Consider the following 26,913-nt stretch of genomic DNA (forward strand, 5'->3'; position numbering starts at 1 on the left):
AGAAAGCATTTTATATATTATATGATCTCCAGAGTCCACTTTTAAGTCAAGCAATGTGCATAACTGGGTGCAGAAAATGCTATCTTCTGTTAAATAAAAGAAAAAAGTAGGAACATATATTTTTAATTGCTTACATAAAAATAAAGACACTTTGGAAGAATACACAAGAAATTAATAATGTTTATTCAATAGGGCGGTGAGGATGATGTGTGAGATAAGGTGGTTGGGAGTCTTTTCACTGTCTAGATTTTCACTTTTCAATCGTGTGAATATATTACCTATTTAAAAATTAAATATCTAAGTTAAAATAAAAACAATATTTCAGTCCAATCAACACCTTTTTGTAACATAACTGCGTGCTTTATTGAGATACACAGTAAAGCAGTAATATAATACAATAGTAAGGCATATATTTGGTGAAGTCTGATATGTTGTGAAAATGCAGTAAAACTGAAGTTTAAAAAAATAATTAGTAAATGTTACAGTGTTGGTGTTAAAACACAATATATTATGATACTCAAGTAAGAACCCAGTACCTGAAAACAATGACATAACATGCCATGTGATGTTTATGCTTCAGTTACATTGATTATGATTTACAGTTTAATACTTGGTGGTTATAAACAACACGAAATAATGTCCAAATTATGCTTAAAACGCAGCAATAAAGCTCTCAGTTTTTATTCAAATATTTTGACAGACTCACTCCAGAACTAATGTCTAAAAGATAAATCAAAACAAAAAGATTAAAACAAAATTATGCACTCTATTTACCTCTGATTTTAGAATGAAACTTAAACTTCTTAGTAGGATATAAAGTAACCCCTTGTTTTAAATCTTGGCTAAAAAAAAATCCTTGGGTAAAGAAAAGGTACAGCGTTACATAAAGGAAAAAAAATGCAAGACTAAAAACCAAATCTTCATGTAATTTGTTACCTTAGAGCTTTGGGTTTTCTTTTGGAAATTATAAAGGAAAAAGAAAATGGAGAAAAATGTTCATGCAATAGACAAGTGGTGAAGCTGTGAAATCAGGTGTGCACAACTATCAGGAACACCCCAAAACCAAAGTGAGGTAGAAATAGCATGAGAAGCTGTGTTTGATGTTAATTACCATTAAGAAAATAATGGACAAAACCCACTCTTGAAAAGTTAATTACACTTGATGTCAGAGGTAACAGATTTGCAAAAGAATAGGTCACGTGGTGATTTCTACAGAATGAATGATTAAAAAAAAAATCAAAGAGTAATAAAATGACATGAAAGAGTAAAGCTTTTTCCTACCAGTCCTTAGCTTTTCCTCTTGAGTTTTTCTCCTCTTTTCAAACAATTTTTGTTTGTGTATATATTTAATGAACCTGCCTAATCCACCAAAAAGGGTTTGGAGTAGCTTTTGCTTTTGGAACACTGGAATCAATTTGCCTTCCTACTTACAAACCTGTGTGGTATTATTTGCAGAGAAATGCAAAGGAGGGAAACACAGCTCATGGGCTTCTGGGTTGATATTTATCATATCACAATGTAATGGGGCTACCATCTTACACATATTTTCCTAAGGGTTATTTTAAATTAAGTCTTGTGGCATTTAAAAACTCATTGCGATGGGGAAAAAAAATCTAAAACAACAAAAACCAAACCACCTACTTCCTTTTGACAGTGAGAAGGCGGCAGAATCATTTAGTTGTAATTATAGAGATCTCTATGGTATGGTTATGAACATTCATCCAATCCTCTACTTCAAGAGTAGCCTGTTTCCTCACAGGGATTGGCTGGGAATTCATAGCCCTCTAGCCTTACCATTGTTGTCCTACCACTCGAGAGTTAAAAATATCTTCTGATTCTCTGATTTCCACCAAAGCATCATTAAATCTAAATCATGGCATTGCCAGCAGCAGGAAGCTGAATATTATCAACCAACAGATTACTCTGATATAATAAGTCCTGTGTATTCATTCACGTTCCTGTTAAAAAAAAATTCAATACTCTAGTTGTCAGTGGAAAGTTTAAAATGAGAAACATCTGGAGCCCTAGACAATGTTTTAGTGTGGTAGTTTCCTCCTGGCTTCAGGCTCCAGGGAAAATTTCACTCTAGACCAAGCAGGTAAGCCTGGATAACTACAAGAAATTTTTTTTCCATAAGACAGTGGCAGGAACATCTGAAGAAGGAATTTAAAAGGTCTACAGAAATTCTTATCTAGTTATCTATATACCTATAGTATTTATATACTTATAGACATATAGATGTATAAAATGAAAACCCACAGCCAGCCCCACTCAATCAACAATTCCCAAAAGAGCAATGCAAACTAGTCATTTGGTGGTGTTAGAGAAAGTCCTATCTTTAATATGCAACAAAAAAATGAATTTCATATGGATATCACGCTAAAAGGATGCAAAACAATGCGCTTGCCTCAAAGTTTGTGTGTGTTTGTGTGTGTATGTGTGTGTGTGTATGTGTGTGTATGTGTTTGTTTTTAGGGGTTTTTATAAACAACTTTTTTTTATAAAGCACACTTTAGTTTACAATCTTTCTTTATAACTGTTATAAATTTTTAAACAACCCAAAATGCGTTCCATATAAAGAAATGGCAAGTTATTTAGCTATCAAGATTTTACATGTAGTTTTCTTATAACTTTTTTTGTACAATTGCATAGACGTGTAAAACCTGCCATTGTTAACAAAACAATAACAGACTTAGAAACTACTGAAATCTACAGTATAGTACCACTACCCTTCACAAAAATATAGATTTTATTTCTTGTAAACTCTTACTGTCTAATCCTCTTTGTTGTATGAATATTATAAAAACCATGCGGGAATCAGGAGTTGTAAAACATTTATTCTGCTCCTTCTTCATCTGTCATGACTGAAACTAAGGACTCCATCGCTCTGCCCAAATCATCTGCCATGTGGAAAAGGCTTCCTACATTGTGTCCTGGAAAACAAAGAGAAAGAAAGACTTTACAAAAGGTGCCAATATCATCACGATTCTTTGCCATTTGGGAAATCATTCCCCATTTCTGGGTGAAGACAACACAGAAGCTGCATCGTGGGTGTACACAACAGGGTTTGATTTTTCACCAGTTTCCAGGAAGAAGCAAAGCCTTGTTAATGAAGCCATTGCATGTTGTTAGTATCAGCTTAATGTTGGATCAGGCTACTGGTGTCATTTAAATGGAAAACATGTCAAATAATGTACTCATCATCCCAGTGTAAATATCGTATATCAAAAGGATTCCATGGATAAGCACGAGATTGCTATCATAATGGAAATATTACATGATGGGATATACCTTTTCTACCTTGCTATGAGTGATTACTTACTATCTACTTATATTGTTTACTATCAAACTACCACCACCATAACTATCACTACCATCACATCCAATATCACTACCATCACCACCACCCAACCACCATCATCATCATCATCATCACTGCCACCATCATAACCACATGAAATTTTCATTTCAAAGGCTCTTTCAAGCTGTCAGCTTACTTCTAGGCTATGGTGGAGGTGACTATTCTCTCTACTTTTACTTGAGTTGAAAAATAAACTCTTGAATTGACCTTTTTGTACATATTAACATTTGAATTAGGAAGCTTCAGAATAAAAATCACTTTTCATTCCAAATTACTCTAGAGCCTAATTATAATATGACCCACATGTATTGTATGGATTTGGGTATCCTGTGACTCCATCTTTGATCTCCTACTAAATGAGGGTTAAATACCAGAATAGCCTTTTAATAATAATGTGGCATGACCTAGCATTAATTCCCCAGCATGGAGCATAAGAGCAGAGTACCCAATGTCCCTGGGTATTTTGTAGCAAAATTCAGATCTGGAGTAAGACAATCTGAGACATAATTTATGGTTTGCCTTTTCAGATATGTCCCATATTTTTATAGGGCTAATTTTAATTTTTGGACATTGGTAAATCTTTCTACTCTTCAAGTACTGCCTTTGGAACTGAAATGCTTTACTAGGCTATTACTACCTTGCTATGTATCAACTTTGCAGATTCCCATAATAATTGTTAAAATCCCAGTAAAAATTAAAGATAGATTAAGGCAGGTATTCTGTTCTAATATTTATTTCAAGAGACATATCCTTTTTAAAAATATGAGAAGATCTAATGAGGATTCATGGGCAGGCACTTAAACAGTGATGACACCAGATCAATTTGAGACTTATTAAAAGTTTAATGCCACTCAGGCATTTATATTAAGGTGACCAAGTTTGTAAATCTCTTTGAGCTTTTTCAGTGCAGTTTCATTGAGAACTAGTTACATTTAAAAAAATCACTTTGGATTTTGGTTGAGACTGCAAATATGAAAACTTTTTAAAGAAAGCATATGTACTATTTATAAAGCAGGCCAATAGTTTGGCAGCCCTCAGTGAAGAATTGAAATTATCTTTGGCTTTTCTGTGGCATAAAAACCAGAGGAAGACACAGTGGGATCTTTGCTGCTCCTCAGAGCTCAAAATACAAATATATATATCTGATGCTACCAGGTTGGAGGGCTTCTCCTGTATCTATTTTTGACTTCTCAGCAACCCTGGTAAATTTGCACAATTATTCAGGCATAAGTGAAAATAGATGGACTAACTGCAAATTTTTAATTACCAGCAATCTTAAGAGTTATTAACAAAGCCAGTAAAAACAAAATCCAAGACCCTTACAACCTGATACCTGAATGTAATTCAAACTATTTCTCATGACCCACATCTGTCTATATTATAGTCTACCTGGGAGCTGGAAAATGTATTACAAAACATAAACAAAAAAGGAAAGAACTCATTTTTTCCTGTCAGTGTATTGATAATCAAAAAGTGCCTTTTTAGACTGTGTGCTAGGGGATGTGGACTGAAGTTCAACAGATAATAAAACAAGTAAATGCATTTATACATTATATAGCCAAGTGGTGCTTCTATTCCTTGAAATAGTGTTAAGTTACTACCTGGAAAGAAAATTCTTGAGTCTCTCAAGAGGCATTAAGTTCTAGGGGTATCTGCTATTTAAAAATTTGCCAGGGAAAACAGAGGTTCATTATTCTTAACATACCAAATACACTCCCATAAAATGTTGGGTGGCTTTTAACCTGTTTAAACTGTTAAATTTTCACAAATGACCTTGTGGTCATCCTTATGCTATAAAAATGAAGAACTTTTAGAGTCACCTCATCATATCTATATTATACCTTTCATTACTTCATTTATGAATACTTGTTTTACCAAAATAATGATTCCAATTTTTTCATGGAGGTTTTTTTCCTGAAAAAAAATTCTGTCTCTGACAAAACACTGCCCCAAAGAATCATACCTCAGTCTATTGGAGGTGTAAAACTGCCCTGTAACATGGATATAGAAAGTAGATTTGTATCCTGGTTCTATTATCCATTTGTATAAGGCACAGCATTAGTGAGATCATTAATTTTATCTGACAGATTTTTCTAAGTTTGAAATTACAATCTCATACTGTAAGTGCAAAAGGCACTGAAAGCGGCCAGGATTGAGGCCTTTGTGGTCAGCTTCAGGCACAAGTTGACACAAAAATATGTCTACAAAAAGTATTAATTTAATCCATTCATAAGCAAGGAATATTGAACACAAAGGCACCATGCGTTGAACATTAGGGCAGTTGTATGTTTTTCCAAGTTGGCGATAACTGCAATGCATTTAGTTTCACACGCCATCACTGCCTGAGGGAGTTGCTTTCTGCAGTGATTGGAATTGAGACTTTCTGGCAAAGATTCAAGACCTCAATAGCAATCTGGCACTCTATTTTTAAAAAATATTTCCCAAATAAATGGTTAGCATTCAACTGGCCAAAGCAAAGCCAGAATACTGCAGTGAAATGTGCTTATCTTCTCTTTTCTATAATTTAATCTCTGAAAAAAAAAATCTGGTCTACTGTACATTTGGAGTATTTTCATAGCATTAGAAAAAGTCATTATTGTTTTGATTCTCTGGCTTCTGGAACCTTATCTGATCATAATACATCTCAGGTAGTAAGTTTCCAAATATCTACATGACTTCTATTATATGTATAGTCCTTTCATTCATCCATGAACGAAACATGTTTTAGGGTAGTCAAAATTATGGTGCAATTTTTCACAAAAAGTTAAAATAAATTTTAAGGGGCACTTACCATAAGAATGAACCCAAGAAGTCTCACATATAAAGTACATGAGCCAGGCAAACTGTAAGGAGCATTCAATGCTTCATAGATTCAGATTCAGGTTTCTTCAGTTTCTCCTCCCAACCTACCACTCCCTCCCTGGGACCTCACTGCCCAAAGCCTTAGCAAGCACTGGCATAAATACATGGCAGGATCATTACATTCATTAGTCTTGCATGGCACAGTGTTGGCAGAATTTTTGGTATGATTCCTTAAGTTTAAATAAATCAGTGGCCACTCTAGTCCATCCTATTGCTAAGGATCCAGAATCTTCTCATACAGGAAGCACTCTCCACTTATCCAACCTGTCTCCCAGAGCAGTACATACTATTGCCATCCCATGGAATAGTTTTTCTTCTCTCCCCCTTAACAGTAAACTCTTGGTAAGGACAATCTTGTTTCACTAGGGCTGTCACTCAAAACTTTGTCATCCAATGATCACTTAGGTAATTCAATGTTGAGATGATATTTCTTATAGAATAGGAGTAAGAAGCATCTTTCACTATAAAACCTCAAACCACAGTCAGTGATAACGCTGCACCCTACCCCCTTCCACTCATACATGGGCATTTAATAAACCCTCAGGACTCCAACATTCAATTTTTTAACCCAATTGGTTATTGTTCTATGTGACTTCAAATGCCAAATATAAAGGAGTGTCTTCTAAAAGGCAAGTTGAGATGACATAAGCCTTTCAAATCTCATTTTCTAAAGTGACAGTACTGCATAAGAGTTAAGAGTGGGGCTCTGGAGCTAGACTATCTGGATCCAAATCCTTGCTGTCACCTTGGACACACTGCTTACTCTCTCATTGACTGTTTCCTTATCTGTAAAATGGGGTTAAAAGAATACCTACCTCATAGGTTTATCAGGAAGAATTACATGATGAAAAAGATGGCAGTTGCTGAGAACAATGCTTGGCACACAGTAAGTGCTCAAAAAATGTTAGCTAAAATGGGAAAGAAAGAGTGTAGGAACCAGGGAAAAAGGAAACAGAGAAAAATGAAGTCATCCCAGAAGAATTAAAAACCAAGGGCTCTGGCAGAAAATGCTGGAAGTGGAAGAAAGTTTTATGACTCATCAATTATGTTCAAAGCTAAATTTATTTTGAAGATTGTGTTTGTGTTGCAAATGGCAACAGATGATGAACTGTAGGAATCCAACCTAGGGACTGCAAAGGATTGCCATTTTAGAGATTCCTGCTCCCCCAACCACTGGTCCTGTCATTATGGTGATGACAAGATGAACATTTGAGGAATGGTCCTCATGAACTGGAAGTGGAGAGGTGACTACCATCCTTAAATGATGACACAATGTGTAATACACACATGCGCGTGCACGCACACAATTTTTACACAAATGCCAAACATAGAAAGCAGGATGAGACAGACAGAAGCCATGGCTGTGAGCCTGAATCTCACTAACCTCTCTCATTGGCTTTCCAGGGGTATTTCTTCCTTTAATAATAGAGAGAGGAAGAGGCAGAGATATCAGAAAGGGAAAAAAACATACATACATATACAATTTCATATCAATTTACTTCTTTTACCAAACAAATGTTGAGATGACAATTCATTTATTCCCTTCTGAAAAAAAAAGAAACAAAAAACCCAAAAGACACATCTAGTCAAATAACCTTTACGTACACTTAAAATCAGTATAAACAAATAACATGATCCAGGAGACATCATTTATAGAATCCATAGAGTTCATGCATTCAAGTGGATGAAAAGTGGCACAGAATAAAAATCTGACAAATCAAGTATTGTTTTCAAGGACAACTTGTTCAAAAATCTCAGATTCTCTTCATTCTCAATTTGACAATCAGCACATTGAAACATAAACAGTAGTTGACTTTGTGTGCCAAAAGTCTGCACCCCAAATGTAAGGCAGACCCCACATAAAGGCCGGACTCCATCCTCTGGGGAGAATTTCTTGGTAGAAGCTGAGTATGTCCATGATGGGGTTGGGGGAATTTGAGGAAACAGAAAAGATGAGGGGAAGAAGTAAGTTCTAGTAATGGGCAAGCCACAGAGCCAGATCCAAGAATGAGCTTTCAACTTCCTCCTCATTATTTCAGCAAATATCAGGAGCCTTGAGAGTGAATGGCTAAAGACTCACTGGCCTTGTTTCATAGAATCCTATAATTGTATGTATGTATTTACTTTTGAAAAGTAGATTCTGATGAGAAAGTGTTCTATGCCAGTATTTATAATTAGAATACTAGACAGAAAAGTAAGGGCCTCTGACCCATAACTAGCATGTCTTAGGCACACAATTTCCTTTTATCTCCAGAGTCTTTGGACTAAAATATTGGTTTTCAAATTGTTTGACTATAGCAACAGGACACTTTCTAAAACAACCTTACATGGAATTCCAGTATTTAGAGCAGATCAAAGCAGAGCTATGAGAGGTCCTGTACAGTATCTCCTTTCCTCCATGACCCACCATGCTCAGCGACTCCAAGGACACTCAAATGCCCTGAAACAATTTGGGAACCACTAGTCTGGAATGGAGAAGTATGGAGGTACAATTTCAATAGGAATTTTTCAAAGCTCAAGTTTAGGGTTCAAAAATTCTGGTGTACATTTAAAGGTTTTCTAAGTATGGCTATTCCTTTCCTCCCTTCCTCGTTTCCTTCCATCCTTCCTTCTCCTCATTCCCTCTCTTCCTCCTTCTCTCCTTTTTTGTCCTCTTTCTGAATTTTCCTAAGTGAGTCAGAGATGTCTTAGGATATAAAGACTGTAACTTGACCATGTAAGGGCCAGGAATTCATGATGCTCCTCAAGCCAGGGAAAAGAGAAAAAAATGGGTATTGGCTCTTTAGCTGTGAGTGTTACCAGTGATAGACCATACCAGATGATAGGAAATGGAGGAGAACATCATTTTCTCCTTAACGGCTCAAATAATTCCCAGTATGAATTACTCACCCCTTCCTTTTGATTCCTTTAGCAAGATTTTTTGTTATTCTTTTTTTTTAAAAATCTTTATACTTCATAGTTATACTGTCTGATAGCACAATTAATTCTCTTCCCTTATAAGACTATGAGCTATTTGAAGGCAGGGCCCACAAGTTGTACACCCATCTCCCAATCCCTAGTACCTCATACTGTACCTAGACACTATTGGTATTTGATAAATGCTGGCTGACCTGAACTGGTGAGGTAGCAGCTGGGTCATGGCCAAGAGTTTTTCTGAGTTATAAACAACTTGGCCTTGACTGTTACACTTTAGCTTGGATACCAAAGGCTGGTAACTTATTCTGGCTTGTAACTTTAGTCTATTTTGAAAACTTTATAACTTTGGTTTACTTTGAAAACTTCAGAACTTTGGAAAGGACAGTGTTGTTAGAAAGGTATATGATTTAGTTTCAGAATGTAATTATGATTCTTAAAGTGATTAAGGTTGCATATCTTTATTCATTCTACACCAAACCATTCCCAGAGCTCAGTGTCAACCAATCACTGCTGAATATGCAGCAGCAAATGATTTGTGTTTTGTTTCAAGTACTTCCTGAGAAACCATATTTTATGTAAAATGGACCTCCTGGATCCATGTTAACCTTAATCTCTTCCAAAATCGCCCCTCATCACTTGGGTCCCCATGTGCTCACTGATATAGTACAAAAGGAAGCTCCTCTTTTCATTTAAAAAAAGTTAAAAACAAAGAATGTTTTCTACTGTATTAGGAATAGTTCTACACTGATAAAATAGAGGCTACTTGGTTGTAACATTTTAAAAAGTTCTTGACCAGTAAATAAATAAATAAATACAAGTGCCAGATAAAAAGTGTTATTTTATAAACACATTCTTTGGAAATGAGTTTCTTCAGACTTTCAGTTAGGGTGTCCATCTGGCAATGTGGTATGTTGGCAGGAAATGAATCAAGGGAAAAGGGAAGTATGTTGGGCGAGTCCTGAGTCTAAAATAAAGGCCTTGGTCAGGTCTAGAGAAGTCTAGTTTCCACGGGGCAGTATGAACTTGACATTATTGATTGTAATTCATTATTTCAGAGTCAAAATTGCGAGGCATTACTGTTTCTTCCTGTGCCTTTACTTTCTTTTATCTTAGTTCACTGACAGTTTAAAAAAGTTAAGGGGGAATGAGTTTCTTTTCTTTTTTTTTTTTTTCTTTTTCCTTTTGTTGTCCTGATTCTTTGGAAAGGAATGAGTTTCTTTTTAGGATTTCTGTTTCATTACAAGTAAAAGAAGATTCAAGTGGCTACACTTTAAATATTGAAACATGCAGGCTCTTTGGTGAAAATGGATATAAATGTATAAATCAATTCAAAAGCACAGTTTTGTTGAGCTGAAAGTTGGTCAGCACTGAAGGCTGTGACTATGTATGAGTCAGAATGGACAGCCAAATAAAAGTGTAAGTTAGGGATTGGCAGATTTTCCCTGTAAAGGGCCAGATATTAATAGTAAATATATTAGGCCACAGTCTCTGTAACAACTATCCGACTCTGGTGCAACTACTCTGCCCTGGTAGTGAGAAAGCAGCAACATGTAAATGAGTTGGTGTGGCTGTATGTCTGCAAAATGTTCTTTATAAAAACAAGTTAGTGGGCCAGATTTGGCCTATGGGCTGTATATAGTTTGCTTGTCTTTGGTGTAAAGGGATAATTGCTCAAATCCTTCGTGGAAACAGGAAACAGAATGTTGCCTGAAAGAGGGCATATGATGCTTCCGTCTGCCTTTGTTCTTTATGTTGTTTTTCCGTAAAAGAACCACAGAGCAAGATTGAAATTTTTAAAGATGGCAACTTTTCCAGAGCTATTGGGTTGGTAATTTAGGGGCGTTTGACAGAACGTATGTGGGCTTATTTGTGACGGGATGGTATGAGAGGGACACAGGGTGGCATGGGCTGTTGGGAAAAAAACTAATGTGACATAGATCAGTAGGCAAGAGATTGTACAGGCAGCAGAAATACCCACATAGCACTGCTAACTGCTTTCTGGACTGTCTTACTGCACTAAGAAATTATCTTGGATCCTATTACTCAATTAATCTACACAAAATGGCACCTCATTTTAGAGAGCCCAATACCATACCACTGACTAGGAAAGCATTTCTTTCAACAATGCACACACATATAAAAATATCTTTGTTAGGCTGCTAAAGATCAGAGACTTATGGACATATCGCTTAAGGGTTTATTTTTAAATTATATCTATTATTTTTTCTAGCCACATAGTGTTCCTATAGAAGGCAGAGATGAGAAAGTGTCTTATAGTAGATAATGACTTTTATTCCACTGGAATTCAACTTCTACATATACTTACAGACACAGAAAGAGATTATAGGTAGATAAATAGATTAGATAGAAATTGGCTACTGTTCAGTGTGTAAATATACACTGAGTCACTCAAACCCTCCAAGTGTCTGTGAACAACTAACTATACCTAGAGATTAATCACAAAAGATATAATCACAAAGCTAAATGTGCACACATTCACACCTTGAACATGCTGTAGTTTATATTGCCGATTATGCAGGAGAGTGTTGGCTATCGGTTTATCACTAAATGGAGAAGCATGTAACTCCTTTATTAATTTGGGTAACAGTTTAGCAAGGCCATTGAGATAAGATCAGAGGCCTAATTTAACTTGCTGAATGGCCATGAACAAGGCACTTAACTTCTCTGGGCTTCCAGGTACTTTTTGTATAAAGGAAAGATAAAGGTTAGCTGACAACTTAAGGTCCAACTGTGTGGCAAGGGGTAACAAAAAAAGTTGTAAGTTTAAAGTACACAATAACTCGCCTATCTATATACTTTATATTTATGAAAAACATTAATTTTTTTAAAAGGCTTTTCCTCTGTGGGCAATTATCTAGCAGGGTTAAGTAAACCATGAGGTGGTATTTAATAGCACATTTCCACTAAATGTCTGACCTCTGGCTCTGACATCTGTTTTGAGTTACTCAAGCAGCTGTCTGAAACAGCTGTAGCAACCATGAACTTCATTTTTCGTAACACAACAATGGGAACATGGATGGCAGTGTTACAATAAAACTACAAAATCCTCTAAGGTATTAGCATGGTCTTACTGTAAAAATTTTAAAAATTATTTTTTTTGGAAACATATTCCCCTGGGCAAGGAAAAGTGAGATCAGTTAGATCAGTATTTTTAAACCACTGTTTCAGAAAATAAATTTAGTGGGTTGCAATCAGCACTTTATTTTTAAATCAATAAAACAGAGAAAGAGTGTGTATTACACATAATATGTAAAGTATTGCTTCATGAAACTTTTGTTTCTAATCTTTGCATATGTGAGTATACATATTATGTGTGACATATGCATGTGACGGGTGTGTACATGTGTGTGTACATAAACACACATATGATTTTTTTATATCTTTATTCCAGTTGTAATATAAAATGTTTCTGTTAAATGGATAATGGTCAAAACAGGTTGAAAGTCTCTGTTCTGGGTGTCAAAGATGCTAAGATGACTTTTCAAAGCTCTCCCATTTGGGAGAGTCTGTATCTTGAGATGTTAAGGTTCTCAAGAACCCAACATCAGCCTAACATACCTACCAACTGGTAAAATGTTCCCACCAAACCTTACTCTTTGTCTCTCCACACACACACACCATTCTTTCAAAATTAAAAAAAAATGCTTTTAGCTAGAAATAAAGCACCCAAAAAACACTAGAGTGTTTATCAATAGGCTAATTGATAATTAGCCTATTTTTACAATGATGAAACTCTTAATCCATTTGAATTTGGGGAGAAAAGGCCCTAATAAAATGAGGCCTAATTTAGCTGGAAGCAGCAAAACAAGAGAAAATGCCAAGGTCACAGCACTACTGAACAACTGGCCAGATCTTCCAACACCTTAGCTACTCCGTTGTTATGTTTTTTGTTTGTTTATTTGATTGGTTTTTTTTTCAAGAATATCAACTAATTTTCTCAGGCCACCAGGATGTGAATGAGTAAATAGAAAGTTCAGTTAATGGAACTGGTATCACAGACAAGGCCTCCTTATTCCACATTTGAGAACTCAAATCAGCACTTAGGGGATGATATTCTTCCATAAACACTAATTTAGGAAACACTACACAGGTGGCCTGAATAGAGTTTCCCATGTTTCCATACAAGTAAGGAAATCAATATCAGAGATGCTAACTGCCTTAATCCTGTATCAGAGGAGGTATATTTCTAGTCTTCCAAGAAGCTTCTTCCATACCTATGTGGTATCTAGCTTTAAGGACTCTAAAAAGAAGGGTGCAGAGAGATGGTGCAAAGGATTTCACCTTAAAGCTAATTAGGGTGGACCAGAGATAAAGGAACAAAAAGGGATCTAGGGAGGCAAGGGTGCCTATGGGGAAGCAGAGCCATGAGCATTGCTGTAGCTCAGGTGTCCTTAAACTACGGCCCACAGGCCACATGCAGGTGTTTTTTGCCCGTTTGTTTTTTTACTTCAAAATAAGATATGTGCAGTGTGCATAGGAATTTGTTCATAGTTTTTTTTAAACTGTAGTCCGGCCCTCCAATGGTCTGAGGGACAGTGAACTGACCCCCTGTTTAAAAAGTCTGAAGACCCCTGCTGTAGCTTCTTCTCTGCTATCCTCTTGTTTAGATGCAGAAGAAATAAATGCCCAGGGTGTAAAAGAGCAGCCACCAACTTCCCACAGAGCAGGCAAATGAGCCATCAGTTTAAGGAACCAGGATCACACAGCAATCATATTATTGCATTGTGATTGGAATTTCTTTGGAACTCTGCATCCCCAATTGACCATAAGTACCTTGAAGGTAAGGAACTTGTCACTACTTCTTCGTATCCCTAGTACCTCCACTGGTACATACTAGGTGCTAGTAAAAGGACAAAGTAATGAGGATAAAGGTGAGAGCATTTGATTCTGCCAAGCCTGGATATGGTCTTCCTATTATGAATCATGACATCTAGGGAGAGGAGTCTAAGATAGTCGGGATGGGGATGGGGGTGGCGGGTGTGGAGGTGGGTGGAAGACAGATAAGACTTTTATCTGTTAAAATCAACACATCAGAGGCGCTCAGCAGTGAAAAGATGGCTGGTGCAGACATTTAAAATTAGCTTCCCCTGACGGTTCCTTAGCAACACTCTACCAGAACATTATTGCTTTTAATGTGCACTGCACAACGTTCACTCGCACATCAAATAGCTAGGAAATGGCCATTGTTAACTGACACTGAACAAAAAGATAGGAAAAACACACTACTCAAAACACCCTCCTCATTGCCCTTATGGAGAGGAACGAATAGCCCAGATTTCCTGCTGCCCTTCCCTCCCCCAGGCTGCCCATTAGGGGTGCCAATCACTGGCCACAAAGCCTGGTGTGTTCTCCCTTTTCTTTCTCTGGGCTTTCCTTCTGTTTGATCACAGGTGACTGTTGCCATTCTTTTTCTTCACTGAAGGGAGGTAGGACAGTGACTTTGTTTTTTTTTTTTTTTTTTGAGACAGAGTCTTGCTTTGTTGCCCAGGCTAGAGTGAGTGCTGTGGCGTCAGCCTAGCTCACAGCAACCTCAAACTCCTGGGCTCAAGCCTCCTGCCTCAGCCTCCCGCGTAGCTGGGACTACAGGCATGTGCCACCATGCCTGGCTAATTTTTTTTTCTATGTATATTAGTTGGCCAATTAATTTCTTTCTATTTATAGTAGAGACAGGGTCTCGCTCTTGCTCAGGCTGGTTTCGAACTCCTGACCTCGAGCAATCCAGCCACCTCGCCCTCCCAGAGTGCTAGGATTACAGGCATGAGCGATCACGCCCAGCCGTGACTTTGTTTTAAGAGAGGGCAACACATCAAAATAAAGGTCCTAGGAAACTAACAACAACAACAAAATATCTCCTTGGATGATGCAAGACATCTGAAGCTCATGCAGGGTAGTGGGAAAAATCTGGGGAGTGGGGTAAAATGTAGCTTTCGTATGAGGGGCAAAATACACAAGGTCAAAGTGATGGAGTGAACAAAAATAATATTAATGCCTTTGTGCAAAGCCTGTATTCCATCAATTGAGGTAAAAAGTAACAAACTAGTCTATGAAGATTTAATTCTTCTTATATTTAAATGATGGAGTAAGATATAATTCTGCAACATAAAGGGCATCAGATTGCAAGTCAGAATTCCCACCACCACCACTCGCCAGGCATGTTCTAGGCCTTGTTGTAGCACATAATAGCTGTGTGTCCCTGGCAAACACACCATTACAGCATTAATTTCCTCATCTGTAAAAGTCACATAATAATTGCTCTTCAGTAAAAGGCACCTCATAATTAACTCTTCAGACTAATGTGTGAAGCAAGTAAAATACTTGATAAATATAAGGTGGTGTTCTCATTTCTGGAAACATCCTGATTTCACAGGTATTCAACTCAAAATATTCCAAAGTAGAAATTCACACCTAAAAATAAAATCTCACCATGGACCCAAATTCGCATTCTGATGGCACATGTTGACTTCCATATGGAAAATACACACCACACATCAGTTAGGTATGGAAGTGAGTGGACTAATTCCAGTAAGTCTGAGTCCCTTGCAGATATTGGAGCTTACCTCTCGAACTAGGGAAGGAGTTGTTGAGTTGCTCCATCACCTCCTCTAACCCTGTGCTTGTGTCTTGAGGAGGACTGAGAAGATCTTCCTCACCTTAAGAAAAGCAAAAACAAATAATGGCCAATTACGCTTATGTAAAATGTACAGATACTATAGAAAAGGGCCATAATTACATTTAAAAAAACCATTATAAATACATTTCACTTGCTCATAAATAACATAAATAACAAAAACCCTCAAGCTAATAATTAGGAAACAATTTCTTAAAGGGAAGAAGAATTCCACATGGTAATTTATCTATGTCATTATCCTTGGAGAAGAAAACCGGTATCTATTTAGAAGTTAAGATAAAGTTTATCAGAAGAGAGGACTTGAAATGTTCCTATTAGGTATAAATAATAAACACTTGTGAGGTGCTGGATACCCCGAATACACTGACTTGATCATTATACACTCTATGCATGTAACAAAATATCAAATGTACCCCTATAAATATGTACAAATACTATATGTCAGCAAAAAAGAAAGAAAGGAAGAAAGATCAAGTTGACAAACCCCCTTTTCTTATGCTCCATTAACAAATGTGAAACTTTTTTCTCTATAATAAAACAATTATGGCACACTTGCAGTGTGTCTCCTCAACACAAAAGAAAATAAGAATGTTACATTTTGCATTTACATCATGAAAGTAAGAAGAAAACACTAAGGTCATTTTTTCACTTTTTCTTTTGATATTTAACCAAAAAATACAAATAAAACTCAAGTACCTTTAAAGTCCAATGTAATAGGAATAAAAGGAATATGTGACCTTTACAGTTATTGAAATATTAATATTCTAAAAACTATAGATACAGGATAAACTGGGGAGTTATGTTCTTTTGTCTTTGTTAATTGGGACTACTTTATCATAATAATGTGTTGGGGTTTTATAGAGAGAAAATCTATTTTTAATTTTTGAGAATTTGTTTATGTGAGAATGGAATGATGATTTGGAAGCCTTTGAAAGGAGTTTAGGGATGGATGATCTTCACTGGGAATGGGAGTCTCCTATAGATTTTATGGATCTATGTCTCTATTGTTTATTCATGTGTTAAAGAAATACACTTTAAACAGCATTTGCAGTAACGGGGGAAATTAGTAGGCACAAACAAAATTTGAAGGCCCTCTGAAACTAATTTTTCATAAAACCCAATCTTCCAACAGTGAAAATAACTGCTTTTCAAGTTCCATTTGTTCAGCACATTGTCACTTCTATCTAAAACAAGACCTTGCTTCAGCAAGTCAACAATAATGAACTTTCTTAGGGACAAACTCAGGTTCACATCTGACTTGGAAATGCCTGTGAAGCCAGTGACTAGATGATTTAAATATGCTTCTCATTTCCTTTGGTCTATGCCACTTGGATTTTCATCTATGATTATAATCCTTCATTTATTCCTGTGTTTTTGTCCTTGCTTTTTAAAGCACAAGCTAAAAGAATCACTGCGAATGCTAACCATTAAGACAAAATCATATCTTAGGTGGATGTGAGGCTGCATATCATTATTAGAATAGAGGTTTAAGAACATAGGGTAGATAAAAAGCTTCTGATATGTGAGTGTCATGGTAACACACCATAGGAAACTTCTTTGAAATACTAAGTACAAGAAATGGGTACTGAAGAATTAAGGTCACAAAGTGGAAAAGGCAGGGTTATAATCTCTCTATATATATACACACACACACACATGCACACACACACACACACAACTTGCTTAAGTATATGCCTTTAGAAAAAAAGTGAAATTCTGTATTTTTATTTTCTTTTTTCTTACAGTTTTAAACTACCATTATCTGGTAATGATGGAGTGAATGAAATACTACTACCAGGAGGAGCAGGATCCTGACAACTGCAGGGCCAATTACATCTCTTTGTTCCATTAGTGATGCAAATTTTTGCTGAATTGGGAGACATGAAGCATTTTTAATGGCAACAAGTCCACTTTAGTGGCAGTATGATCAAGATCAAGATCAAGAATAAATCAGAACCAACAGAGACAGTTATGAACATTGATGTTAATATTTCTGACAGTTTAATTACATCATACTAGAGTTCTAGGAACTCAATTGTACTGTGTTAACATTCAGGTACAGTTCAATGAAGTGATTGGCATTTCTGTCTCTGAAATATTTCAAAGACCAAATTGTAAAATATAAACCTAATGATGTCAGCCAAGTTCATCTTTACAAATAAACTACCTGTGAGTCTCAAATATGAGTGTCCAAGTACAAATGCAAAATGGGCTTGTTTTAATGGCAAACTTTCATGGCAGTGATAAATGTAAACATTCAGACATTCTTTGAGTGCCTATTACATTCAAGGTAGTAAAAAAACAAGTCATGTATAATCTTGTTTTCTTCTTAATATTGTCAAGATTTCTAAAAATGGTTTTAACTCACCTCCTTTTAGGAATTAAAATCAGACTTATCACATACATGCATGAATAGAAGCGCATCAACTCACTGAAAAAATGCTTAATACCTAATATTTTCTGTGTCAGATTATACTGGAAAAGTTAAAACCACTAAGTAAAACCTGAAGTTAAAATAACACCATTGTACTATTCAATATTGAGCCAGACTTTTTAAATGCCTTTAAAAAACCCACAACAATTTTAAAAAGAGTTAAGATGTTAATTTATTAATTCAAATATTTATCAAAAGCCAACTGTCTGCCAGACACTGTTTTGGATGATGATGTTATAACAATAAACAAATGCAACTCACATTCTCATGGAGGCACACAGGCTATACAAATAAACAAGTAAATTATATAGGTATGTCAACCTGTACTAAACACTCTCACGAGAGGGTTAGCAAGGGGCAATAAGGAAGAGCCATCAGAAAGTGGAATCTTGCAAGTCCTCATTGATGAGATGCAGTTGAGCAAAAACTTTAAGGACTTAAGGGTGTGAGTCGCACAGGCCTTTGAGGGAAGGGTACTCTAGATAGAGGGATCAACAAGTACAAAGACCCTGAGAGGGGAGTCTGATTGCCTTGTTCAAAGTACAGCAAAAAGGCCAATGTAGACAAAGTAAAGTTACCAAGGGTTGGGAGAAGAGTACTTTCCTTGCTCAGTAATTTGGACTTGGTTGTGTGACCTGCTTTGGCCAAAAGAATGTTAGCAGATATGACACAAGTAGAGGCTTATAATAGTGTCCTTGAGTGGTTGGGCTTGCTCTCTTGTGCTTATGTGCCATAAGAAGCACACGGGCCAGATAGCCTGCTGGCCCAAGGAGGGTGGATGAAAGACATATGGAACAGACCTGAACCCAGCCCACAACCTGGAGTCAAGCCCAGCTGAGTGCCAGCAAAATCCAGCCAACCACCTGATGCATGAATGAGAAATATGTAACTTGAGAATTTTGTGGTTATTTGCTATACAGCAATAGCTGACGGATATACTGTCTCAAGGCATCAAACTACCCAGATATGGCCAGGCGTGGTGGCTCACGGCTGTAATCCTAGCACTCTGGGAGGCCAAGGCGGGCGGATTGCTCAAGGTTAGAAGTTCGAAACCACCCTGAGCAAGAGCGAGACCTCGTCTCTACTATAAATAGAAAGAAATTAATTGGCCAACTGATATATATAGAAAAAATTAGCCAGGCATGGTGGCGCATGCCTGTAGTCCCAGCTACTTGGGAGGCTGAGGCAGCAGGATTGCTTGAGCCCAGGAATTTGAGGTTGCTGTGAGCTAGGCTGACGCCACGGCACTCACTCTAGCCTGGGCAACAAAGTGAGACAGTCTGAAAAACAAACAAAAAAAAACTACCCAGATATGATGTTTATGGGTTATCTACTCATACATCACGTAGCTACAATATAATAGGTAACCCTGAAATGTTCCTGACTCAAAGAACCTGTGACCACAAGCTCCCTGCTCAAAAGGCCTTTTCATTTACTCAACGAGAAAATACTTATTGAGTCCCAACTGTGCACACGAGGAACTCAGCCAGTTCTTATCACTATTTCACTGATTCATTGCCCACTCAAAAGTATATTGCTACTGTTTGAGGGATTTTAAACTTAGTTAATGGCAATTCTTTAACATTAACACTTAAACTTGATTCTACTCCAAGGTGAATCCCACAAACACACATAAAAATTCCTTTTGGATTATTAGCTGTATAGTTGTCTTGGTTTGTCCTAAGTTGGTCCAAAGAAATCAGTGAAACATTTTAAAAATGACTATTTCAAAATAGGGAAGACACAGTCAAAGTAAAATAGTACCTTGATATAGCATAATATGATAGTCTCCTTTAATCACTACTGAAATGAAGAAAAAAGAAGTGGGATGATTCAATTTAGTCTCAGAAAAAGGAAATAAAATGGCTTGCCATGGCATGATATTCTTTAATATTCTGAGACATACAATGGTTTCAGACTTTCTGGAAGGGATGATATCCCATCTGACTTGCTTCCCTTCCCTCAATTCAAATGCTGACAATGGTTCTACTTGTTTAAAAAAGTGATTTTAGCCAGAACGTATGCATCCTATGCAGAATAAATACAAGAATCCTTACTCCTGTGATTTTGTCTGCACCTAAACAAATTATTTTCTCTCTAAAAGAAAGGAGCTGTGTATACAAAATTGTTTTCTCTTATAAAAGTGGCTGTGTATGAGCAAATATGGCCATCAATATTTTTGGATATTAATCAATTTCTGACTTGATGTTTTATTACCTTACTACTTAAGTTTTTCCTGCCTAAAAACAAGCACCACATATATTCACCAGCAAACTGGTATTAACTGAGTAGCACCTAAGTGGACACATAGGTACTACAGTAATAGGGTATTGGGGAGGGGGGTGGGTATATACATACATAATAAGTGAGATGTGCACCATCTGAGGGATGGTCATGCTGGAAACTCAGACTTGTGGGGGGAGGGGGGCAAAGGGCATTTATTGAAACCTTAAAATCTGTACCCCCATAATATGCCGAAATAAAAACAAAAACAACAACAAAAAAAAACCATTACATGTTTCACAAAAAAAAAAAAAAAAAAGTTTTTCCTGCCTTTCTCCAGTTTTCCAGGAGAAAATATACAATGATCTATCCAGCACCTGATACTTAGCTCCAATTACTTTTTTACATTCTGACTTAGGATAGATGCTTTCAAATTTACACAGAAATGCTATGTATAACTCTTTAATATATTGTGGTGTATAATGATGCTGATTATTATTAAAGCTGGTCAGTTTTGAATGGTGGTGAAAGATATCGAAATTAATAGCTAAATTTCCTAAATGAGTAGATTGTTCCATATCTACATGAGAATGTATTATGCTTGATTTCTAAAACATTAACTCAACAAGCACTTTACTGAATTTTTGTTGCATAGAGGGTGCTCAAATGGTAAGGACAATGAGCAAGACATAGGTCCTGTCTTTAAGGAGCTTAAGTTCCTGAGAGTTCTAAGGAGAAAAAAAATACTAATAGCTATCTACAAGACAGAATTAAGTTATAAGATATAATGCATGATTGAGTCACAAAGGAAATCTCATTGAGGAAAAGGAAAGAATGGGATATTTCAAGTTAAGAACATATTGTCCTCAAGGCCAAAGAAGACCAGGTTAAGGAATGTGGACTTTATTCAATAGACAAGCAGGAGTCATAACATGCTTAGGAGGAGAATAAAAGGATATAATTTGAATGGTAGGAGAGTAACTGGAAGCATCTGGAAGATAGTTTGGAAAGGGAAAGAGACCAAAGGTAGACAAACCAATTAGAAAAGTATTCATATTATCTATTCGGGTAGTACGTGATGAGGGCTAAATTTGCACAGACTCAGCTGAATTTAAGAGTTTTGCTCTTTTTTATAAGAAACAAAACAAACTGATGTTGGTGATTGGATTTGTGGTAATAGGATATGGCTAAGGAAGGTAGAAAAGAGAAAGTGTGGAAAATGGCATTGTATAGACTGGAAAATTGGAAGAGATGTACTGATGGTTGATCATGATTTCAGATGGGGTTGTATTTTTATCCATGGTTTTATCCAGAAGATGCTCAGAAGAGAGGTATGAGCAAGAAATATTGACTAAGAATTATCAACATAGCAGAAACCAAGGAATGAAAGGAAGGAGTGCTCAGGGATCATGAAGAAGAGCGAAGGGGATGGAGAGAGAATCTTGAGTAAAGGCTTGCTCTGATGCACTGAGAAGGATACCACATCACCTGTGTTGTAATCTGGCATAAAACATTTAACCAGGCTGGGTGTGGTGGCTCACGCCTGTAATCCTAGCACTCTGGGAGGCCGAGGCGGTGGATCGCTCAAGGTCAGGAGTTCGAAACCAGCCTGAGCAAGAGCGAGACCCCATCTCTACTATAAATAGAAATAAATTAATTGGCCAACTAAAAAAATATATAGAAAAAACTAGCCAGGCATGGTGGTGCATGCCTGTAGTCCCAGCTACTCGGGAGGCTGAGGCAGCAGGATTGCTTGAGCCCAGGAGTTTGAGGTTGCTGTGAGTTAGGCTGACACCACGGCACTCACTCTAGCCTGGGCAACAAAGCGAGACTCTGTCTCAAAAAAAAAAAAAAAAAAAAAAAAAAATTTAACCTGAATCCAATCATGAGAATACAAGCAGGCAAATTAAAATTGAGGAACATTCTATAAAACATCTGGCCTGATCTCTTCTAAAACGTAGGTGTCATGAAAGATCTAAAGAGGCTGGTAAAGTGTTCTAGATTGAAGGAGACTGAAGAGACTTGATAACAAAATGCAAAGCATGACCCTTCGTTAGATCCTGAATGACAAAAAAAAAAGAAAAAAAAAAGCTATAGAGAATGTTAATTGGCAGAATTGGGGGTATTTGAATTAAAACTGAATATTACAAAAGAGTATTGTATCAGTGTTCATTTCTTTAGTGTGATAATTTTATTGTGATTATGTAAGAGAATATCTTTCACCTTGGAAGACACATGCTGAGGTGTTTAGGGGTGAAGTGTCATTAGGTATGAAACATAATCATTGAATGGGTCAGTGAAATAAAAAACAAATTAATCAATATGGTATATACAGATATAAATATGATAAATAAGCACATAAAACATAAATATATAGTATATATAAAGATGTTAACATATCGATATATAAATGTTAATCTAAATAAATAAATGCATATATTCAACAACACATTAATGTAAAAGTATATAAATAAATAGATGTAAAGCAAATGTGGTAAAATGTTGAATTAATTGCAATGTTGTCATAAGTTTGGAATCGCTTTACATAAAAAGCTAGGAAACCATTCTGTCATAAATATCAAATATATGCAATAAAATTTATTTTTTAAAAAGCTGGTCGAGGGGATGAGAAGAGGATGGGCAAAAATCTACCTAACGGGTACAATGAACACTACCTGGGTGACGGGCACACTTTTAACCTTGACTCATGCATTACAAAAGGAATCCATGTAACCAAAAACATTTGTACCCCCGTAATACTTTGAAATTAAAAAAAGCCAGGGAACCATTTATTTTTTAAACAAACATGCAAATAAATAAAATATAAAATGCTTTGAAAAAGAGTAATCTGGAGGAAGGCTAGGAGTCATCAGAGATAAGAAGTTAGGAAGTGTGTGTGGAGCTCATGAAAGCCAAAAGAGGATAAACTTCTTAATTTCTATTTCTATTTCTTTATTTGTTTATTTCCTCCAATAGAATGTAAGCTTCATTAGCACACTGTCTCAGTAGAATTGTATAGAACAGATGTGGTACACAGAGATTTAACAGTGATAAGTATTTTATGGTTTGAGGAAGTACATAGACTCTTCAGACAGATCACCTAACATGGCTTCTCCTATATTTCACCTAAAAGAAAATCACTAGGGTGGTATATTTAAAGAATGCAATTCTCTATCCAGAATATGGTTCAGCAAATCCCAGCCTTATCACATCTCAAACCTTCTAAGCATGAGGACACACATTGCATTTAAACACTTGTGTGCATCCTTCAAGAAGATGGTCATTTTTTAAAATGAAGTCAGCTCATGCAGTTAAAAAAAAAAAAAAAAAGTACCCCTGAGTTCAGTCTTTTCTTTCAGAGGACAAACTTAACAACATAGCCTATCTATTTTATATTGGCAAGTTATCTCTTGGCTCAGTGCAGCCACTGGAATATAGCACTTCTCTCATGGATTCAGTTCTGCCATGATCTTCTTGGCTCCACAAATCTTCAGGACCACAGTCTGATGTGTACTTTAATGTGGATGCTTTAACAGGCATGCTACTTCTTTGACAGCCTCAACAGCCTAAATAATTAATTCTTCAGAGCACCCAAGGCTCTGACTCTCACCACTAAAATATGAAAATTAATTTCATATGCTTTACTTACTTTCAGAAAAAGGGAAAATCCTGAAGAAACAACAGAGGTACTAAGGCTCAGTTGTTTTCAGAATGCATAAACTTTGCAAAAGCATGCAATTCAGAGCCCCAACAATCCATTAGCTCTATTCTGATCTCATGCGGAGAAAGAAAATCTGACAGAGATTGCCCTAATTCACTGAGGTGTAGTAAAGTCAGGAAAACAACCCCAAACATTTCCTCTTCCTTCATAAAAGAACTAAAACCTGGATTTTCTACAAGGTTTGACTTCTTTGGAGGAGGATGTGCCTCTGCCCACTGCTCCAGGTTCTCGAACTTCATCAAATGTGCTTCAACCACCCCCTCTCCTTCCTCAGAAATGCTCACCTCCTCAGAGCCCTCATCCACCTTCCTCAACATCTTTCCCATCCTGGTCTGTCACCATCATCACTATAAAGAGCTCAACACCCTGGCCTCATTAACACAGCATGAACTACACTCCTTGCCTTTCAATAATCTCCATGTACAATCTTCAGCAGCTCACTGGGAGGCTACATTGTACATGTAGGAATTGCCTGAAAGCATTTTACCTCCAGGATGTCCAACTTTGGAATTTTCCTGACCATAATCTCCTAATTTTTCGCCATAAAACTCACTCACACCCTTGACTTTTCCTTTCTGTCCTATCAATTTTGGTTAGGCACTTTGCCTCTCTTTATTCTACTCTCATGGAAGATCTCAAGTATGAAATGAATTCCTGAACACACTATTGTACCAGGCAATAATAGAGTTCAGGACTCACAGGTGTCTTCTTTTCTGTGAGGTATGATTGAGAGGGTCAAGTTGAACCAGTTTTGGAAGGATAGAGCATGGGGCTGACTCAGGTGAGGCCTTAAAAGAGAGAAGGAGAAATGAGGGGGATGGACTGAGTGTCTGTGTTCTTCATAAAACCCTCTATTGTCTAGCCTAGCACAGCAGGAAAAACCAGCAAGCAGCTGGCTAGCAATCCCTGTCACAGTCATTCATTACCACTGTGTAGAATGCCTCACTTATTTTAACCTTTTATCATTGATGCCTCGTCAACTCCAGCTTTCTAAGAACACAATCCTAGGCAGAGAACATTGCTGAAAAATGATACCAGATCACATTGACCATTTCTTCTACAATTCATCTAACTTTTACCTAAGCCCTCCTTGTTACTTGGTAATGCTCTAAAAGTGTCTGCACTTTCCTTAATCCTCACTCATTTTTGAGATTCTCTGGTCTTTCAGTTCATTGAAAAGACAGAGGTTCTCCAACTTCCCTTTTCTTGGCTGAAAATGCTTTCTGCTTGATGCATTGACAGTGATCCAATGCTGCGGTCCCCAAACCCTGGGTCGTGGGGCAGTACCAGCCCATGGTCTGTTAGGGACCGGGTAGGCCACAGAGCTCCACTGCAGCCCCCCTTGCTTCTGCCCTCCCCCCAACCCCGGGTCTACAGAAAAATTGTCTTCCATGAAACTTGGGGGAGTGGTGTGCCCAGTGGGAGGTGAGCGGCAGGCAAGCAAGCAAAGCTTCATCTGTATTTACAGCCACTCCCCATTGCTCTGGCCATGGAAAAATTGTCTTCCATGAAACTGGTACCTAGTGCCAAAAAGGTTGGGGACCACTGATCCAATGGACTGATTTATTTTCATTTCCACTGAGTTCTCTTTAGCATTTGGCCTTTTGAGCATATTTTTGAACCTATCCCTGCTTCCCCGTCCTTCACTACTCTATCACCTAAATGGAGGTCTTCCTCAAGGCACTGACTGGATCTAAGCACCTATGTTGCAGATTTCTCATCTCAGACCCTTCAGCAATCAGTTCTATGGAGCTCACTGTCAAATCTTCCCAGCCTGCCATCTTATGTCAGGTATAGAGCTGTATTCTAACTTCTTTCTGGACATGACTTAGAAGACCTGCTGGTTCTTCAAAAATATTATATCCACAATCAGAAGTTTCACTCTCTTCTTCCAACAAAATCCTCTCCCCTCATTTCCTCTCCTCACATTTTATAGTCAGTCTCCAGGCCAGGGAAGCTCTATTTTCAGGTAATAGACTTACAGATATCTCCCCCCACATATCTTAAACACAGGCCCTCAGAACTCACATATCTTGGGCTTTGAAATTGCCTCTTAACTGATCTTTCCACCTATAAAAAAGTCTTACTTTGGACCAGATACAGCTACTAAACTATATCTTTTTAGATCTTTCTTATCTGGAATATGATTTTTCAGTGGCTCCCTGACACCAAAATGAGTCAAACACTTCTGACCAATATTCAAGTCACCATAATGTGACTCCAACTTTCCTCTGCAGCCTTATTTTCCCCTATTTCCTGCTTGGACCCTATCTTCCTACTAAACCGGACTATTGGCTGTTTCCCACCCTTGGCCTGAGCTCCTCATCCTAATACATTCACTTACACCATTCCCTCTTCCAGTTATGCCTGGTCTCCACTCCATCTTTGGGAACGCTTCGTAAATATCAATTGGTCATAAAGCTATCCCTGGTCTCCAAAATCAATGGCACTTTAATGCCACTCTGCTTTGTTCTGAATCACTGAAAGGCTGGCTCTTGGAGGGCCAGGACTATGTCACTCATCATTGTGTCCCCTGAGGCATTTATGACAATATGTTGTCCAGAACTGGTATTTAGGTAATTTAGCTGATGATTTGAACCTGAGCAAACATTTTACCAATCCCAGATCTTTTGTTTTTGCTTGTTTAAATTTAACAAAGTTTAATTTAGCAAAGAGCAATTAATTCACTAATTGGGTAGCCCCCAAAGCAGAATAGGTTCAGAGAGACTCTTCTCTGCCAAGTGGTT

At 37.2% G+C, this 26,913-nt stretch overlaps 1 protein-coding gene across 19 annotated transcripts in view; it reads right to left on the minus strand.

Moving 5' to 3' along the window:
• Positions 1-651: 651 nt before the first annotated feature.
• The window catches only part of DMD (dystrophin), a 2,109,452-nt gene continuing 2,083,190 nt past the window's right edge, over positions 652-26,913 (minus strand). For 12 of the 19 annotated variants that reach the window (XM_012756891.3, XM_012756895.3, XM_075999225.1 and 9 more), the window contains 2 exons: positions 15,718-15,810; positions 652-2,933 (listed from right to left, as the gene is read on the minus strand). In XM_012756891.3, coding sequence (XP_012612345.1) covers positions 2,836-2,933; positions 15,718-15,810 — 191 coding nt within the window. In that variant the 3' untranslated portion in view covers positions 652-2,835. Of the gene's footprint in view, positions 2,934-7,607; positions 7,640-15,717; positions 15,811-26,913 lie in introns of all 19 variants that reach the window. The other 7 variants (XM_012756894.3, XM_012756897.2, XM_012756893.3 and 4 more) reach the window with 1 other exon arrangement.

This window comes from Microcebus murinus, chromosome X (genome assembly GCF_040939455.1).
Source record: "Microcebus murinus isolate Inina chromosome X, M.murinus_Inina_mat1.0, whole genome shotgun sequence".
Classification (NCBI taxonomy): domain Eukaryota; kingdom Metazoa; phylum Chordata; class Mammalia; order Primates; family Cheirogaleidae; genus Microcebus; species Microcebus murinus.